This window comes from Nannospalax galili, unplaced genomic scaffold (assembly GCF_000622305.1).
Source record: "Nannospalax galili isolate Female #2095 unplaced genomic scaffold, S.galili_v1.0 scaffold648, whole genome shotgun sequence".
Classification (NCBI taxonomy): Eukaryota; Metazoa; Chordata; class Mammalia; order Rodentia; family Spalacidae; genus Nannospalax; species Nannospalax galili.
In genome coordinates this window covers 4826779-4846743 of record NW_008360311.1, presented here as the reverse complement: position 1 = coordinate 4846743, position 19965 = coordinate 4826779, and the positions used below count along the sequence as shown (strand labels likewise).

At 49.3% G+C, this 19965-nt stretch overlaps 1 protein-coding gene across 1 annotated transcript in view; it reads left to right on the top strand.

The window, feature by feature from the left end:
- Batf3 (basic leucine zipper ATF-like transcription factor 3) overlaps positions 1 to 12873 on the top strand; it is a 14475-nt gene extending 1602 nt beyond the window's left edge. The window contains exons 2-3 of the mRNA XM_008824831.3: positions 1973 to 2077; positions 12391 to 12873. Of these exons, the coding sequence (XP_008823053.1) occupies positions 1973 to 2077; positions 12391 to 12570 (285 nt within the window). The 3' untranslated portion in view covers positions 12571 to 12873. The remainder of the gene's footprint in view (positions 1 to 1972; positions 2078 to 12390) is intronic.
- Positions 12874 to 19965: the final 7092 nt, after the last annotated feature.

The window sequence follows — 19965 nt, the reverse complement described above, 5'->3', positions numbered from 1 at the left end:
ATCCGCCTGCCTCTGCCTCCCAAGTGCTGGGACTACAGGCGTATGCCACCAAGCCCAAATGAAACTTTTATTTTTAAAGACTGACGCCTTACGTTCTTGGTAATTCTTTGCCACAGCAACTTGAGTTATGTATCATTTTTACTTGGAATACAAGATCAAATAAATAATAACTAAAAATATAAGTTAAAAAAATTTTTTTTCTTTTGTCTTTTTGAGACAGGGTCTCCCTGTAGCCCCAGCTGTCCTGGAACTCACTATGTAGACCAGGCTGGCCCTGAACTCACAAAGATCCGCCTGCCTCTGCCTCCCAAGTGCTGGGATTAAAGGCATACGCCACCACGCCTGGCTAAGTTTAAATGTTTTTGCCTCTGCCTCCCAAGTGCTAGGATTAAAGGCATGCGCCACCACGCCTGGCTAAGTTTAAATTTTTCTTCTTTTTATTTTTAATTGTGTGTATACTGGGGTAGGGGCATGCACACATGAATACAGGTGCCTCTCAGAAGCCAGAGGCATCTAAGCTCCTGGAGCTTCACTTAGAGGTGACTGTGGACAGCTGAAGGTGGATGCTGGGCGCTGGGAACCGAACTTGGGTCCTCTGAAAGAGCAGTAGCACTCTCTCTCAACCACTGAGTCATCCTTCCAACCCCAAAATATAATTTTTGGGTTATGGGTATTTTCCCTCCATTAAAATTAATAACTGTCTTGTAAACCAATCTGTGGGTTTTACTGTGGCTCTGGGAATTATACCCTGGGCCTCACACAGGCAAGACAAGGGCTGGACCACTGAGCACCGTTCCCAGCCCAGCAACCTTCTCATGGAGTTCTGGAAAGCAAATCCTACTGTCCTTTCCAGTGTGCTAACTGCTTTCCCTCTGGCAGGTATATTTTTCTGCCTGCCTCATCATGTTACCTCTTGAAAAATTTTGACGCTATTTAGTTAAATCTCACAGACAGCTAAGAGCTTTCAAGAGGCATCATAAATTTGTGTTCGAAATCACCCTGAACTCTGAAAGAAAATGTCAGCTAAGCGCTGTTCAAATAAGCACTTTGTGGTTGCTGCTCCAGATCATTCTGCATGATGCCAGTTATGTGGTTGCAATTAGTAATGGATGCATAATTATGGTTTGCACACCGTTTCAGAAGGACTTGCTAGTGTGTGGTAGTATAAAGGCTGGCACACAGCAAGTTCCAGAGAGCGAATACCCCCGGCTTTCCCGCTCAGATGAGCAGACCAACACCGCAGCTCTTCTAGGCACACACCCTGTGGGGTAGAGGTTTGTGAAGTTGGTTTGGAGACCAGCAGACCTGAGTTCCACTTCCCACTCACCCCCATACCAGCTATGATACCTGGAGCCAGTTCCTTAACCTAGCTGAGTTTCTTTTTCCTCATCTCTTATTATTTTTATTTTTTGTGGTCCTGGGTATTAAACTCAGGGCCTCACGTATCCCCTACAAACGGAGTACCACTGAGATACACCCTAGGCTTCTTATTCCTCATTTTTTAAAATGATGGTCATGGGACTGGAGCGATGGCTCAGTGGTTAAGAACACTGGATGTTCTCGCAGAAGACCTGGGTTCGAATCCCAGCACCCACATGGCAGCTAACAACTGTCCTTAACTCCAGTTCCAGGGACTCCGACAGCCTCTTCTGTCCTCTGCCGGCATTGCAAGACACTGGTGCACTTACCTACACACAGGCAATACATGCATACACATAAAAATAATAAATAAAATAAAAAAATAAAATAAAATGACAGTCACTATGCTGCACATCTCAGGGCAGGTGTGGGTATTAACACAAAACAGAGCCCCACACAGAGTGGGTGCCCCTTAATAAGGGCCATCAGTAGCCCACGGGGGTGCGGGTGGGCTGCCCATGGCTGCAGATGAAGCAGTGGAGCTCCGGGAGAGAAACACAGTGAGAAGAGGGTGAGCGTCCTCAGCATCTCATTCTCACAACGTCATCCCCAGAGCCCTGAAGATGACGACAGGAAGGTTCGGAGGAGAGAGAAAAACCGGGTTGCTGCGCAGAGAAGTCGGAAGAAGCAGACTCAGAGGGCCGACAAACTCCACGAGGTGAGCTGTGGTCACGGCAGGGCCGCAGGAGACCCACGGGGAAGGGCCATCCTGTGAGTGTGTGTGTGGTGACATCGCCGTCCTCATCACCAGTCGTGCACACATCTAATTCTGGTGGGTCTTTCCAGCAGACTGTTCTGCTTTCATTCATGGGCCTCTTCCTTTCAACACTGCCCCCGGGGCTTCCCACATTCAACTTTCTTTCATTCTGGAACCAAACAAAAGTTGGGTGTGGCAGTGTTGCACCTGTAATCTCAGCACTGAGGGAGGTGGAGGCAAGAGGGTGCCTAGTCTGAGGCCAGTTTGGGCTATATAGAAAGGCCCTTAGTAATAATGATAATAATAACAACAGCAACAACGTAAAGAGCTGGGATGTAGTGCAGTTGGTAGAGTGCTTGCCTAGCATGCACAAAGAAGCTCGGGGTTTCACCCACAGCACCCCGGCACTAAGCATGGCGTGCATGCCTGTAATCCTACTATGCGGGCATTAGAGGCAGAAGACTCAGAAGTTTAGGCTCCTCCTTAGTGACTTTGAGGTCAGCCTGGGATACATGAGGCCCTATTTTAAAAATATTTTAGCTAAAGAATAAAAGAAAGGTGTGGTGGCACTTGTATAGAAGAGGCAGGAGGATCCGGAGTTCCAGGCAGTCCTTGGCTATGTATTAATAGCAAGTTTAGGGCCAGTCTGGGGTTCATAAGGCCCTGGCTTGACCGAAAGTAAAAACAAACAAAACAAAATGCCTCTTGTTGCTCCTGATTCCCGTCCGAGTTCTTGCCCCATCCCACGCATCTTGAAAATAGCACCTCACAGCTGCTGATGTAGCTCAGAGGGGGAGAGCTTGCCTAATGTGCACGGGGTCCTGGATTGGATCCCCAGCACTCAAAATGAAAAAGTAGCTTCTGTCTGCTGTCTCTGTCCCCAGTTCCTGTTTATCCTCTGATTTCATTCCTGCGCCTTAGCTCCACCCCCACAGTGCACACAGGCCTGCAGAAGCCCCCTGGGGCCTCAGGGTCCAGCGCTGCCTTCCCAGACCTTCTAGGTCCCTTCTTCACCTTGCTGGAACATTCAGCAACCCTGGCCTTATCTTTCTCGATCTAGGATCAAAGTCGTAGTTCACACCCTTACCTCTTGTTTGCCCTGCTTGTTAGCATTTCTACATCTGTTTTCTTTTTTGGTATAATTTATTTTTGAGATCCCACCATGTAGTTCAGCTGAGCTGATTCTCAGTCCTGCCTCAGTCCTGCTGAGTGCTGTGATTACAGGTGTGTGTCCCTCCTCCTCCCCCTCCTCCTTCTCCTCTTCTTTCCTCTTAACCACCTCTTCCCCTTCTTCTTGGTCTGTTTTCTTAAATGTTGGTATTAATTAAGGTTTCAGACTCTACTCTTTTCATCTTGCTATGGTAGATTTTCCTAGTAACCTGTCTTCCTGACATCGACTCGGAACAGGCCCTCACTCCAGGCAGGCCTCCTGTCCCAGACACCATGACTTTACCTTCTCCTTAGGTGTCTCCAGAGGGCTGTGCCGCAGTCTCCTCTGATGCCCCATGTTCATGACAGAATGTGGTCTGTTCACCCTGAGACTTTCTCTTCACAAGATCTCTGTGTGGTAGCTAATGGCGCTCACCAGTGCTTATCACTCAGATCCGGAGCCTGGTATCTGTTTTCTGTCTCTACAACTGAATACCACAGATTGGGTCATTGATAAAGAAGAGCTTATTTGGCTCAGGGTTCTCAGGGTTTGGAAACATAAACCATGGCTGGCATCTGTGCAGTGTCTGCTCAGCGTCTGGTGAAGTTTCAGGTTGTGTGAGGACATCGATGACCAGATGGATCGGCACATCAGTGATACTGTTTCTGTAAACAGCCACTCACTTCCTCCATAACCCACATAGCATCTGTGACTAATCCCCTCCCCGGGTCCTCCTTCCTAACATTGCTGTTTTGGGCACCAAGTTTTCAACACATCAGTGGAGGGTACTTTCAGCTACAGCACTGGGATTTACCCTGCGTGATTCTGTTCTCCTTGACTGATACGTATAAATCCGCATAACCCCACAGCCAGGACATGGGGACTGCTTCCCATCAGGAGCTGGTGAGGAATTGCTGAAGGTTCCATACTCTCAACTGGGCATGGGGTGGCGTGCACAATTAAAGGTTCTGTTTAGCTCTCTCCTGCCATTCGGCGCCCTCCTGCTCTCTTGCCATGAATTGTTTCCCTGAGACCAGTCAGGCCTTTGACAGCTCAGAGATTCGGTTGTTTGGAGGAGAGGGGAAGGCAGTCTGAAAACTCCCTAACCATGAACAGAACACATTTAGAAGGCAGATACTCCAGGGAGGTGTGACTCACTGATAGAAATCCACAGCGTGGCATATATGAAAGGTGTCAGATTCTTTCCTGGAATCAGGAGGGCTGAGGCTTAGAGACTAAGGTGTCTAGAGGGGCTTCAGAGAAGGCCACCCCGATACCACAATTCTATAAAATTTCCACAGAAGGATCACAGTGTCCTTTGCCTCCTTCCTTCCCTCTTGTTCCCAAGGTTTGTGGCTTTAGCTTACGTTGCCAAGAAGCCTCCAGAAGGGGCCAGTCATACTCCTGGCTTCAGATCATATGTGCACACTGGACAGCCAGGGCTCTCATTCTCAAGAAACTTCTAGTCCAAGCCAGGTGCGTTATCGGTTGTAAGTTCTGCATGATTATGTGTGCAGAGGTGACTGAGATTTTTCATAGAGCAAGGTCTAGTAGATCCATTTATGAAATATATATTAAGTACTCCTGCGAGCAAGGCATTGATTGCTGTTACGTAATAAAGAGACCAGGAAGACCTTATGAGTGTCCTTGAGACACCAAGGATGTCCCAAGGAAAGTGTGTTAGTTCCATACGGCTGCTGTAACAAATTCCAGCAAATATATCGTCCTCCAGTGTTGGCCATGCAAAATGCATCCCCTGCAATGAAATCAAGGTGTCAACAGGGCTGTGTTCCTTCTTTGGGCTCTAGAGAAAACCCATTTCTTTGCTTTTTCCAGCTTCTAGAAGGTTCTTTGCTCCTTGGCTTGTGGTCCCTTTCCATCTTCAAAGCCAGCAGTGGCCAGTTGAGTCTTTCTCGTGCTTTCTTAATGCTGGTCTCTTTGTCACGTCTCCTCCTCTCTCTCCTGACTTGAAGGCTTTCCTGGTACCATCGGACTTGCGTGGGTAATCTCCCCTGCTGCATGCTTCCTAGTCTCATCTGCAAAGCCCTTTACTTATAAGGTCCATAGTCACAGGTCCCAACGTTGTTCTGCCTGCCACAGAAGATAACAGATGTCCTCATAACCTCATGAGTGCCAAGAAAGGGCACCCAGAGGGTCGCTGGCTCTCGCAGTGTCTGTGGTTGTTGTGAACCAAGTGAACCAGGATCTCAGGGTGGTACTTCATTCACTGCTGCTGGGTCTCGTCTAAATCCACGGGCAGAGGGCCCTTCCACAGGGCCCTAGTCTGTTCTGCCTAGTAGCCGTGTGGCCCAGAACTGGACAAACTGAACTGAAGTCCATTGCCCTCAGGGAAGGACACTTCTCTTCTTCTCTGAGGCTAGACACCCGGGACAGGAACCATACCCTAGCAGACCTCTGCAGAGCCAACTTTGCTGAGAAACAGCATCAAGGAGGTCAGGACGGCGGCTGCATCTGTACACAGACCCCAGAGCTACAGCCCTTGTTTTACCCTCATTAGTTACACCAAGAATCACTAGTCACAGACGGCATGAGGAGGTGAACAGCTGGCCTAGGACAATGGGAATACATCCCAGACTTTCTGAAGAGCAAGGATGGTGTCATCTCAGGGCCCAAGGACCCTGTGATGAGTCCCTCCTGGTGGCTTCCCAGCCTCCTTCCAGGAGGACGCCACAATTATGGGGAATCTCAACACTGAGTGGCTGACAGTTGGATGGTAGGTTGGTGAATGACTAAATCTACATCCTAGAGGTAGGGTACTGGTTAAAAATGGAGTAAAGAGTACTATCACCCGGGCTGGAGAGATGACTAGGACCCGGGTTCAATTCCCAGCACCCATATGGCAGCTAATAACCGTTCGTAACTCCAGCTCCAGGGGAATTTGATGCCTTCTTCTGATCCCCATGGGCACTGCACAACATGGATAGACTTAATGCCAACAATACACTCATACACATAAAATAAAAATAGCAATTTTTTAAAAGTACTGTCACTGTGCTCTAGTGGTGGAGCATGGAGCACTTTGCACACTGCCGTGGGTCACGGAAGGAAGCCCTCAGGACCTGTGGGGCTCCCCGGATGCATCTAGGCTGAGGAAAGGCACCATGTGTGGAAACATCACCCCTAGGGAGAAGCCAGCTCCACCTGGTAGCCTGACCTCCTCAGGGAGTGGCCCATAACCAGGGCACCCCTCATCCTCTCCTCCCTCCTGAGGTGCAGGGAAGCCTGAATATCACAGTAGCTCTGGGTCTGTGCTTGTCTCCTTGATTACCACTGAGGAGACTGTTTGCAGCACAACTTACAACTTACTTACAAGGCCACTTCTCTCTTCTGCTCACCTCATTAACACACCCCAGTCCCAGAGCCCCTGTCACCCCCAACACCCACGCTCATGAGTTTCTTGGCCATTTTCCTCCTCTCCCTGTCCTCCATCACCAAAGCCAATGGCTGTCCCTCAAGATAGAGGAAGCCAACCAGTGGGAGGAAGGGACTGGGCTGGCTGACTCCTAGGAATTTCCCTCAGGTCATGGTTGCTGAGACGTGTCTGTGACCCTCAGTTCACATTTCTCATGGGATTCTGAACATCAGATGCAGGTTGAGTTCCCATTCCCAGATGGGAACCAAAGGGAAGCCCTGGGGTGGCTTAGAAATGGGTCAGACTGATGTGACCAGGCCCTCAAAGATGTCAGACTGAAAAAGAACTTTGAGTCAGATGAGGATGGAGCCATGGCACCCTCAAGAGCTCTAAATGTCACAAATTGACAAATGACTTGGGCAATACGACTGTGGTAAGTGTTGCCGTGGGTTTTCAGATATTGCATGTTCTAAGAGAACGCTGGGGTGACAGTACCCACTTGGTTTAGAAACTGATTATGACACTAATTTGTACAGCCTTTTCTGGTGACAGCATTTATCTGCTGGGAAGTGTATCTGTTTAAGGCTTGGGAATAGACCAACTCTGCAGTCCTGAGCTCTCACTTCTGGTAACCACTGTGGGGAAATTTGGGCCTAGACACTGCCAACTGAAAGCAAAATTGTGATACTGCCTGAGAGTTATGGTTGGCCCTGACATTGGGGAGACTCTGGGTGGGTCTCTGGGCCCGCCTCACAGAGCTTCAGTGGTCCCACTTGTGAAGTAGGGTCTCCTCCTCATGGCCTTTCCTGATCCTTCTCTTCACGCCTGCACCATTGCCTGCTCCCTGGAACTCACGTCAGCTAATCTTCTAGTCCTCACTCTGGTCCAGCCCTGGCCCTGAGTTCCTCAGACAGCATGTCTGAGGTGCCCAGGACAAACTTTCTCAACCTCAGCGCTGTTGACCTTGGGGCTCTGTGCTGTGTACCTTGCAGAGGGGGAAGGGGACTGCACTGTGCCCTGAAGGACTCTGAGCAGCATCTATGGCTTTGCCCAGTGGGTGCAAGATCACCCAGACACCCACATCGACATCCTCAAATCCTTATAGACAAGGTCTCCCATGACCAGGGCTGACCTCATCTTGCTAGGTAGTTGAGGATGACCTTGAATTTCTGATCCTGCTGCCTCCAGGAATGCTGGGATTTCAAGTACACACCCAGTTTTATGTGTTTGGGGGATTGAGCCCAGGGCTTCAGGTGTGCTAGACAAGCAGTGTACTAACTGAGCCAGATCCCTAGGCCAAGCATCTTAATGTTTGAGGCTGACCTGGGATTTGCAGTGATTCTTTGGCCTCTGGTTTTCAGATCTTTGCTTTGAAAGTGAGACTTGGATGGTGGGGGTGGGGACGGAGCACAGTACCCCCTGAAGCTCCCTTAGCCAAGGAAACCTAGCACCCTCCACAGGATAGGAGGTAGATTGCTTATTGCTTCCAAAATAGCAATGACTTTGATGCACCCTGCTTACTTTTTAAAAATATCATATGTAATTATTTTTATGTGCATGAGTGTATTCCCTGCATGTGTGTAAGTGCATCTGTGTCATGCAATGCCCCTGGAGGTCAGAAGAGGGCATCGGATCCCCTGGAACTGGAGTTAGGGATAGTTGTTAGCCAACATGTAGGTGCTGGGAATCGAACCCAGGTCCTGTGCAAGAGCAGCCAGTGCTCTAACCAGTGAGCCATCTCTCCAGCCCCTCTGCTTACTTTTTGTTTAGGTGACGTCTAGTCATTTCTCCTCAATACGAAACGGCTGCGTTCTTTCGTCTTTGCTTATGCTTAATGTTCTCTGGCCTCTTCCTCCCTTCCAGGGCCTCTTTATAGGATTAGTCTTACCAGAATATTTTTTCAATTAAAAAAAATTTTTTTGAGATAAGGTCTCCCCGTTAAGCCTGAACTGGCCTGGAACTTGCTATGTAGACCAAGTTGGCCTTAAACTCAGAGATTCACCTGCCTCTGCCTCTGTTTCCCAAGGGCTGGGATTAAAGGCGTGCATCACCATGCCCAACTTTTTTTTAAATTTTTAAAGATTTTCTTTTTAAAAATTGCATGTATGTGTGTGGGTATCTGTATATGGATCTATGGAACTCAGGTCTTTGGAAGAGCAGCAAGCTTTCTTAACCATGGAATCATCTCTCCATCCTCTCACCCAGATAGTCTTACTTCTTTTTTTTTTTTTTAAATTCCCTCATATCCTACCAGATCAATAAAAGTCCCTCGACAGACTTCTGAGTAAAACTTAAATCCCAGAAAAGAAAGTCCCTGTGGAGAAGAGGAAGGGGGGCCAGTGAAAGAGGGGGTGGGAAGGTAAGTAGAGCAAAGTTTTTAAGACATGTCATGACAAAATCCATCATTTTGCACATATGATGGAAAACGGCAGACAAGGGGAGGGGGCGGGCGGGCCTTCCTGAGACCAGACTCTGCAGGGAAGGCAAGTGAAGGGCTTTTGCCAGGAGACTGAAGATATTCAGAGCAGTGGTCTGGGGAGAGCAGTGGAGCCAGGAAGGAGTTAGGCTCAGGACTCCTCATAACTCCAGGACAAAGCATCTTGCAGCAGCCTGAATAACTATAGAAAGGTGAGAGCTTTCTGTTCTTTGTAGTCTAGTTAAAATGTTAGCCTGCTGCTGGGACTGTTCATTTCTACCATCTGTCTCACGTGCAGGTGAAAGGCATTTCAAGGTGCAGGACGGAGTGATGGGTGTGTGTGTGTGTGTGTGTGTGTGTGTGTACTTAGCATCCAAACCTTCCATGATACCTCGCCTGTGTGTGTGTGTGTGTGTGTGTGTGTGTGTGTGTGTGTGTGTGAACTTAGCTTCCAAACCTTCCATGATACCTCGCCCTCCACCTGGCCTTCCATCCAGAGCTTCCTCTTCCATGGGGGTGGCTGTGTTGCTGGGTCTGTATACTGAATTTGGACTCCAAGTCTAGAACTGGCTAGAGATCATGAGGAACTGGGGGTGGTTGGCAAGGAGGGAGACGGAAGACAGAACAGGGCCATAGCTCTTGTGGAGTCAGGCTGACCCAGGGCAGCCTGCTGGAAGAAGGAAGGAGGGCTGCGGCCCTGGAGAGTGTTCCAGAACACCCCGGGAGCCTTCCAGAGATGCCTCTGCCTGCAGTCCCTCTGGGGGCCCTGAAAGAAAGATTCCTAGTGAGGGAGAAAGAGCATGACATGGCTGACTAGCAGCTGCACACACAGAGGCTGAACCCTCAGGAGAGGGTTTGGAAGCGGCCAGAGGAAACTCCTAGGGACTATGCATTGCTGGTCTTTGAGGAGAGACGTTATGTAACATGAGAGCTCCCATACGATATGAAACGGAATGGAAGGCACAAGAAAAGTGTGGGACCTGCGGGGCTGGAGAGAGGGCTCAGTGGGTAAGAGCGCTGACTGCTCTTGCAAAGGACCCAGGTTCAAGTCCCAGCACCCACATGGTGGTTAACAACCATCTGTAACTCCAGTTCCGGGGGATCTGATGCCTTCTTCTGACCTCCACAGGCATTGCACAACATGGGTGCATTTACCCACATGCAGGCAATGTACTCATATGCACACATAAAAAAAGGAAAGTGTGGGACCTGTAGTGCTGTGATAGGGAGGCATTCCTGGGGGAGGTATGCTCGTGCTAGGCCGCGGGAAGGAGGGAGGCAGTGGGGTTGAGAATCACACGAGTCAAGCTGTGGACGTGCATGTGTCCTTGGGGGTGATAAACAGCTCAGGCTTCTGTACAGATGTTTATTAAAAAATATTAGTAAGCAAGGTGTGATGGGTAATGAGGCTGGGTCCTCAGCACAGGAAGGGCCTGGTGTGTCTAACCATAGGAATGACATGAAATGAAGCTTAGAGGTATTTCAAGGCCACCTTTGGCCTGGAGGGATTTGCAGTTGCCCCACTGTAGACTTAAACATTTTTTAAAATTACATTTATTTATTGTGTGTGTTTGTGTGTGAGCATATGTGTGGACAACTTGCAAGAGTCAGTTCTCTCTTTCCACCATGTGAGTCCCAGGGATTGAACTCAGGTAGTCAGGTTAGGCAGCAAGTGCTTTTACCTCCTGAGCCATCTTGCTGGCCCATGTATGTTGTCAATGACTCAGAATAAGTAGAACTGCTTACCAAGTTATTGGATGATGCAGAGTATGATACGACACACTGGAGGTGCACATAACGAACAGAGAGGGTTCGGTGGTCGGGGGAAGCCCCGTCCTTAAGCTCTAACGATCACTCAACTGTAGACAGCGGCTCATGCAGTTGGAACCTTCCTCTGCAAGCTCAGGGAAGTCACCAGTGGCTTAGGTCCACAAAGGGAGGCCACTGCCAAGCATCGGCCCTTTGCATGGTCCTACATTCTGGGGGGTAACATCTCATCTTCTCAGAGTCTGGAAACCTGGAATATGTGATGCGGATGATGGGGATGGAGAGGATGGATGGAAGACGGAGGGGCTGGTGGTCCTGGCATGATGAACACAGAAGGCCAGACAGAGTTGGGCTCAGAGAACACCTAAGGGGGAGTAATATGGGGCTGTCACCTGAAATTTCAAGAACTGAAGTTGAAAAGTATTGGATTCACTCTGTATGGTTCGACTAGGTACAGCCCAGCCCAATGGGTGGATGTGGAGGGGAGGAATTTTGGATCAGTACAAAGGACAGTGTCTTGATCGAGCAGCTCAGAAATGACAGGAACCGTCACACATTTATCAGTGCAATCAACAAACATGCTATGTATGCTATCTTCTGGGTACTGTTCTAGATATTTGGGGGAAAGTCATGACTGTAGCAAAGACTTTCAAAAGCAGATCAGCCATTGGGGGTGAGCTGACACAGGAGGATAGGACGACCACTTTGGAGTGATGGGAATAGTCTGTATGTTAACAGGTGTTCTCATTTGTCGGCATTCAGTGAATTACACATGTAGTAGACATGTTTCATGTTAATTATACTTCCATAACACTGATTCAAAAAACAAAGCTCTGTGCATGACTTTCATTCTTACGGGAGGACAGAGACCAGAGCCAGTAAACACAAGGGTGATCAACCACAGTTCACATCTGTAGCCCTCGTACACCGAGGTGAAGACAGGAGGATCACAAGTGTGAAGCCAGCCAAAGACACACAGTAGGTTCCAGGCTAGCCTGGGATTCATAGTGAGATCCTGCTGCAAGATAAAGAAAAAATGGGGCTGGAGAGATGGCTCAGCGGTCAAGAGCATTGGCTGCTCTTACAGAGGACCTAGGTTCAATTCCCAGCACCCACATGCTAACAATCACCATAGCTCCAGCTCCAGGGTATCCAATGCCTTCTTCTGATCTTCCTGGCATTGCATGACATGGGTGCATGTACACACATGCAGGCACTTGCTCATACACATAAAAATTAAAATAATTAATTAAAAATATATTTAAGAGCCAGGCATGGTGGCACATGTCTTTGATCCCAGCACTCGGGAGGCAGAGGCAGGCAGATCTCTGTGAGTTCGAGGCCAGCCTGGTCTACATAGTGAGTTCCAGGCCAGCTGGGGCTACAGGGAGACCTTGTCTCAAAAAGGCCATATATATACATATATATATAAAGATAAAACAAAAATGAGGGGTCTTATGTAGCTCAGGTCGACCTTGAACTCTTGACCCTCCTGCTGCCACATCTCAAACGCTGAGATCACAGCAGGTGCCTCTACCTGGGCTTCTCCCATCCCTCTCTCTCAACAGGAGTATGAGTGCTTGGAGCAGGAGAATGCAGTGCTGCGCAGGGAGATCTCGAAGCTGACGGAGGAGCTGCGGCACCTGAGTGAGGCGCTGAAGGAACATGAGAAGATGTGCCCCCTGCTGCTCTGCCCCATGAACTTTGTGCAGGTTCGGCCGGACCCTGTGGTCAGCTGTCTGCCATGATGACGCCCAGGCACGCTCCTCCTCTGTCCAGCCCAGAGCCTTGGTTGTTTGTGTACCTGAGAGGGAGAGTTTGCCTCCACACTAGTGTCCAGGGGCCCCTGGGGCCAGCTGTGATCTCCCCAGCCTGGCCTCAGCAGGGCTCTCCAGGGGTGCTTGACTCAGCCCTGGATCTTGGCAGATCCAGAAGGTCCCCTTCGGAAGACTCACCCTCAAGAGCCACGCCTCACGCCTCCCACGTTGGCAGCTACAGTAGGTTCTGCCCTCAGGCAGGGTCTTTTCCTCTAGAATTGGGATAATAAAGATAGCTGCTGTACGTCCTCCATCCCACTTCTGCCACTGTACATTCCTCCTCTGGGAAGGTCATCCTCTGCCTGGGTTTGTAGCTCCTCCCGCCTGCTTATCTCCCCCACAGCCATAGCCATGGCAGATGGGGAGACACCCTTAGGGGCTCTGGCAGAGAATAAGGCAGTGGGACTTCCCCTGCCACCTGAGACTCCCAGAAGTCTGTGACCCAGCTTGGTCACCATAGGAGCTGGATGTGACTCATGCCCGTGTCGTGTTACACAGCCTTCCATCTGAGCCAGCGTAGGACATTCAGGACTGACATGGAATTTTAAAATTTGTTTATTATTTTTATTTTATGTGTCTGAGTGTGTTGCCTGCATGTATGTAAGTGCACCACGTGCGTGCAGTGCCCACAGAGGCCAGAAAAAGGGCATCAGATCCCCTAGAACTGGAGTTAGAGACGGTTGTTAGCTACCATGTGAGCGCTGGGAATCAAACCTGGGTCCTCTTGAAGGGCAGCCAGTGCTAATGCTGCAGTTGCAGTGTATGCATGGCCACACCTGCGTTTTTATTTTCACTTTAAAAAATTTTTTTGAAACAGGGTCTCCCTGTAGCCTCAGCTGTCCTGGAACTCCCTATGTAGACCAGGCTGGCCTTGAACTTACAGAGACCCATCTGCCTCTGAAGTGCTGGGATTAAAGGCGTGAGCCACCACGTCTGGCTCCTGTTTTTATTTTTTGAGACAACTTCTCACTCTGTAGCCCATGCTGGCCTAGAACTAACAGAAATTCCCCCCTGCCATCTCAGCCTTTCAAGTGCTGGAATTAGACTTCACTGAGCCAGGTGGAATACTTTTTCTTTCCTTCTTTTAAATTTCATGTGTATGAGTGTTTACCTACATGTTTGTATGTGCATCATGTCCATACAGAGTTACAGATGGTAGTGAGCTGCCAGTTGGGTTCTGGCAACTGAACTCTGGTCCTCTGCAAGAACAGCAAGTGTTCCTAATTGCTAAGCAATCTCTCCAATCCGTCCGTCCTTCTTTTTTTCATTTTTTATTTGAGTATGTGTGTGTGTGTGTGTGTGTGTGTGTGTGTGTGTGTGTGTTGGTATGCACACATACATGCAGGTGCCCATGGAGGCCAGAAGAAGGTGTTGGGTCCCCTGGAGCTGCAGTTACAGAAAGTTTTGGGTGTGGGAAATGAACTCTGCCCCTCTCTGCAAGAGCAGCAGATGCTGTTAACCTCTAATCATTTATTTCTCCAGCCCCAAGAAGTCTGTTCCTGATTGGTTCTCCCAACTGCTCCGTGCACACCTGGGTCACCCTCTGGTGAAGTAGATGAAGATCAGTGGACAAATCTGCCTTCTTAAGTAAACAAATATGTGGGTAGATGAAAAGAATAGTTTCTTTCCCAAGTGCTGTCTGACTTTTTTACAGAAAAGGCAGAACGATGTCAAATCAAAGCCGAGCCTGTGAGATGGGCCCCGAGGGAAAGCTGTTACAGCCTCCTCCTCTTTCTCCCTGGAACCTCAATTTTATGGAAGGGGGAGGCATTTTAGAGAGGGAACAAGAGGGTGGGCCTGAAAGGGAAAGGCTTTGCTGTAATATAGATTGTTAGAAACAAAAACGAACGAGGAAAAAAGGGGAAGGGGTCCAAGGGAGAGACAGCTCAGTCAGTAAAATGCTTGCCACTCAAGCCTGAGGACCTGAGTTCCAACTCTCAGCACCCGTGTAAAACAAAAAGCCTGACACCCACAGCACACACCTGCAACCTCAGCATGGGGGAGGCAGAGAGAGGAGGGTCATTGGAGCTTGCTGGCCAGTCAGTCTTGGTGAATCAGTGAGCTCCAGGTTCAGTGAAAGACCCTGTCTCAGAAGAAAGAAAAGGAGGGAGGGAGGGAAGGAAGGAAGGAAGGAAGGAAGGAAGGAAGGAAGGAAGGAAGGAAGGAAGGAAGGAAGGAAGGAAGGAAGGAAGGAAGGAAGGAAGGAAGGAAGGAAGGAAGGAAGGAAGGAAGGAAGGAAGGAAGGAAGGAAGGAAGGAAGGAAGGAAGGAAGGAAGGAAGGAAGGAAGGAAGGAAGGAAGGAAGGAAGGAAGGAAGGAAGGAAGGAAGGAAGGAAGGAAGGAAGGAAGGAAGGAAGGAAGGAAGGAAGGAAGGAAGGACCTACATGCACACAAATATATATATATATACACACACACACACACACACACACACATATATGGACATACATGGACACATATACATACATTGCACAGAAAAAATGAAAGAAGGACTGAAAGGAAAGAGAAAGGAAAATGGATTACGGCCCTTCTTGGGTGAAAGGCTTCATTCTGGCCATCTGCCCCTTCAGTTTGCAGACGAGAGGGGGAGGCACTAGTCAGGACTGGGCCCTGTTGAGCTCATGGGGCCAGGTCAAAGTCTCTCCGCAAGGAGCTGAGTGGGTAGGCTCCTGTTCAGCTGGTGGCTGAATGTGACATGCTCTGGCACATGAGGCTTCCCAGGGCTACAATCCAGCCAAGCCAGTCTGTGAGGAATGGACTCAAGAGCCCAGTCCCAGGAGCCTGTGTGAGTGTGAACACAGCATCTCACACATGCCAGTGTCCTGCTGCTGCTGTTTGTAGGCTTCCCAGGGCTACAATCCAGCCAAGCCAGTCTGTGAGGAATGGACTCAGGAGCTCAGTCCCAGGAGCCTGTGTGAGTGTGAACACAGCATCTCACGCATGCCGGTGTCCTGCTGCTGCTGTTTGCCAACTCCAGCACTTCCTGGTCCTGTAGGGAGACTTGCTTTGACCTGATCCTGGGTTCCTGGACTAGCCTAGTGACCTAACTTCTAAAATCTAGCTATCTGGACTGTCTGCTGGCCTGTTCTGACCCTACTGTTCCTACCCACACTCCACAGCTAATCAGGAGCTCATGTTTGCTGGTCCTGATTCTCCCTGAGCCCTGTCCAGCTTGACCTCACAGAAGCCGACTCCATGTAACCGTCCAGTGACCAAGTTCCTTCTGTGTGCTCTGTGCCTCCCAGTCACCACCTCATCTGCTCTATCCGCAAGCTGGGAAGAAGATGCTTGGAACATGAAGTGGAGGGTTAGGATCAGGAGATGGTAGTGCATCATCCTTTCTCCAGGTCATTGGCCAGAACTCGACACGTGACCTGTTATAAGGGCGGTCAGGAAGTGGGGCATGGGATGCAGGAAGGATTTGGGTTTGGTGACCGTCAGTCTCTGGCATAACACCTAGCTTTTACTTCACCTCCTAACACCTGCCAGCCTAGAGGTCACCAAAAAGCTCTGGTTGCAAAATGCATCAGGCACAGCTCCGCCTCGTCCTCCTTTGCTTCCCAGTAGCAAAAACATCAACTTCTACAGTCCACTCTTCCCCCTGTTTCTCAGGGTAAAAGCCCCTCTTCTTGTAGCCTTTCTCACTATCTCTATCTAGACTGAAAAACCCTGCCCTGCTCAGCACTCTCCTGACCTGTACACCTTCATCCCTCATGGGTGTCTGTGGACATCTCCCAGGGTATCCACGGCAGGTGTTCCAAGCTGAGCTGGTGATCCTCCCATCTTCCCTCCAAACACTCCTCTCTTCTCCATTTTGACTTGTTTAATGAGAGCTCCACCGTGTAGCTGTTCAGAAATGTATTCCTCCTTCCTGGAGCTAATCTAAAGTGCTGTCGATTGTTTCCTAAATATCCCCAGACAACTCACTTAGCTCCAATATGCAAAGTGCTCTATCTGTTATCAGTAACTTTATTCACTGACTGCTGAACTCATGGAACTTCCTCTCTAGTGCCAGGGAGAGTACCGGGGTTGGGTTTGAATTGCAGGGCCAGACCGCCTCTGCTTTTTAAACAGAGATTTGAGAGGGAGAGTCAGGATGAGGGTAGCCCAAGGTGCCGGGGATCTGAATCCCTCTGAGATAGCTGGAGTTCTGAAAATAAAACTCTCGCTGAGCTAGCTCTCCCCTGAAGAAGTGTAAGTCCTGCATAGGTCAGGGATTACAGACACAGGCTGAGGACTGATTTACCTTGCTGCTTGGACCAGGCATCTAGCACGAGGCCTGAAGATTGCTGGCTGAGCTTGGGGGAAGGAAGGCTGCTGAGCAAGGTCCTGCAGCACTGAAAGTGTCAGAGAGGGAGGAAGTCCTTCCCTCACACCCACACAGCCACACAACTTCCTGTCCGCAGTCCTGCCCTGTATTGTACCAGACTAGCCTTGAAAAGCTTGGGGTTTCCATCCCTGAATCAGACCCCAGTTTTGGCCTAGAACCTTGTCAAGAACAATGACTCTAAGGGACAGGAAAGTGAGACTTGAAAGTCCTTCTCTTTCCCATCAATGATGGGGGTCTCTGCAGCCCTGGTGGGGTGTATTTACTGACAGGAGGCTGTGGCTTCTGCCCCCGCTAGAGCTGAGAGTAAAGGGGCGGTCCCAACACTCAGTGACAGGCCTTTGTTCCCTCCTTACTCAAGAAGTCCTGGTGGGGTCATCTGTGCCTCATGAGAAGGCTTTTAAGAGAGAGAGGAAAGAAACAGAAGTCAAAATGGGGAAGGAGAGGAGGAAGAGAGGGAAGGGAGGACGGACAAAGGGAGATAGTGGGGATACGTGTGCTCTGAACCAGGTCTCACCCCTGCAGAGGCTGGAGCAGAACAGAAGCTGCTAGAAATGGGCATGACTTTTGTGAGGAGTTGTGGTCAAGATCAGAATCACAATACTGCCCCCAAGCCTGCAGGCGTGGGAACTTTTTAGGGCTGCCCATCTGGAAACCAGCCCTGTGCCTGTCAACATGGCAGGATTTAGAATCACCTAGGAGACGTACCTCTGTTCACGTCTATGAGGGAGTTTCTAGATTGGGTTATTTGAGATGGGAAGGTCCACCCTCCATGTGAGCAGCACCATTCTGTGGGCTGGGGTTCCAGACAGAAAAGGAGAATCAAGCTTGGCCTCCTGATGCAGATGAGATGTGAGCAGCTGCTTCCCACACCTGCTGTGGTGTCTTCCCTACCAGGTGGATATTCTTTCTTTTAAAAAAAATCCTTTTTAATTATACTTGTTTCTGGAAGGAGGGGTTGATGCACATGTGGGGAAGACAACTTGTGGGAATAGGTTCTCCCCTTTCACCTTGTGGCTCTCAGGGATTGAACTCAGGTCACTGGCCTTGGCAGCAAATGCCTTTGCCCATTAAGCTGTCTGGCAGACCCCTGTATCCCTTCTTCAACTGAGCCAAAATCAACTCTTTTTCCCTTAAGTTGCTGTTTGCTAGGTATCTGGTCAGAGCTAGTAGAAAACTGATCACTATAGGCCCCCTGTGTAAAGTTGTCCCACTCTATCTGTTGGGACAAGAGAAATGAGCTTGGTTGCCACTAACCTGTGGACGTCACCATCAGCATGACCCTTAGCAACTGTCTATCTGCAGCCAGGGGCATTGTGCTTGATGGGACATACTTGATGGGCTTGCAGCCTGAGTCCCAGCTGTGCTCAGGACAGACTCTCCTTGAGGTGGTTCATCTGCATCTTGGGGTGTTCTAGCATGACCTTCTCTGGTACAATAAGACCAGAAATGTCATCTCAAATCAGACCAAAGGCTGCTGGCTCAGAGTTCTGACCACAGCCCTGAAGGAAAGTGTGAGGGAGAGTCCAGTGTTTGTACACTGAAAGGCCAAAGATGTGCTTGGAACGTCCCTAATTTCCCTCAATAATCTGCTGCTTGTCTGCCCATCCACTAATCAAGACTCTCTGGAGCAGTTCAAGTTTCCACCACTTTGTGTGGGGCTTGATGTTCTCTAGACTTGCCCGACCCGCTGACTTTAGGGGTGATGGGTTCTTAGAAAGTGCAGTTGCTCCCCTAAACCTAAGGCACATGGAACATAGAACAGGGGTAAAGAGGAGGACACTAATGAATCTCTCAATTCTCAATAATGAAGCTCCTTCGTGCAACAGAGGGACAGGAACACAAAAGGTCACAAATGGCCGAAGTGTAGAGATCAAGAGTCTGCTGCATGCTGTCCTTGGACAGGACCCCTTTATAAAACTTCACCCATCCAGGGCTCAGGGACCATCTTGGAAGAGGGGGCAGAAAGATTGTAAGAGCCAGGGAGGAGGTGCAGGACCATATGGAAAGAGAGTCCTACAAGCTCCTGGGAACCTGCTCATATGATTCTATGGCAATGGTGTCAGCATACACGAGTCCCATGCAAACTCAGGCAGACAAATACCCACCACAGAACTGGGGAAATGGACAGCAGACCCCAATTGTAGCTGAAGAAATATTGGCAACTGATTACTGCTGGGTGAGGAAGAGCTGATCGTCCTAAAAGAAGGGACTCTAGAAAGGCTGACTAGACCTCGAGTGGATGCACTTGCACTGGGGAACATCTGGGGACACCGACTTGACACAGTGGGCCTCAACACGGATGAGAGTATATGGGTTCCAGTGGCAGGGGGGCGACCACTGGGGAACATCTGGGGACACCGACTTGACACAGTGGGCCTCAACACGGATCGGATGAGAGTATATGGGTTCCAGTGGCAGGGAGGCGACCATGGAAGGGTGCTGGTGGAGATGGGGGTATAAAAATGATTAAGATTGTTTGAGATATTCTGTATAAAATACACAAAAATTCAATAAAAACAATGATAAGAAAAAAAAAGTGTAGTTGCTGTTGCCTAGAAATCTGGAAAGCAGGACGGTCTTCTGAGCAGCCCCATCTTTCATGGAGCTTTTTCAAGATCCTTACTCTAGAATAGCAACAAGGCCAGAAAGTACCTTCCAGAATGTCACAAACCCCCTGCTGGCTCAGTTCACTAGGCGGTACTTTTTGAAATTAAGAAAGAAAGTAAGTTTAAGAAGCATCAGTGGTGGCTGATGTTCTAAGGGTTAAAAATGGAAAGGGAGGGCCAGGCGTGGTGGTGCACACCTTTAATCCCACACTCAGGAGGCAGAGGCAGGCAGATGTCTATGAGTTCAAGGCCACCCTGATCTACATAGTGAGTTCCAGGACAGCTAAAAAAAAAAAAAAAAAAAAAAAAAAAAAAAAAAAAAAAAAAAAAAGGGAACCAGCTGTGAACACACACACTTGTAATCCTAGCACCTGGGAGGCTGAGTCAGGAG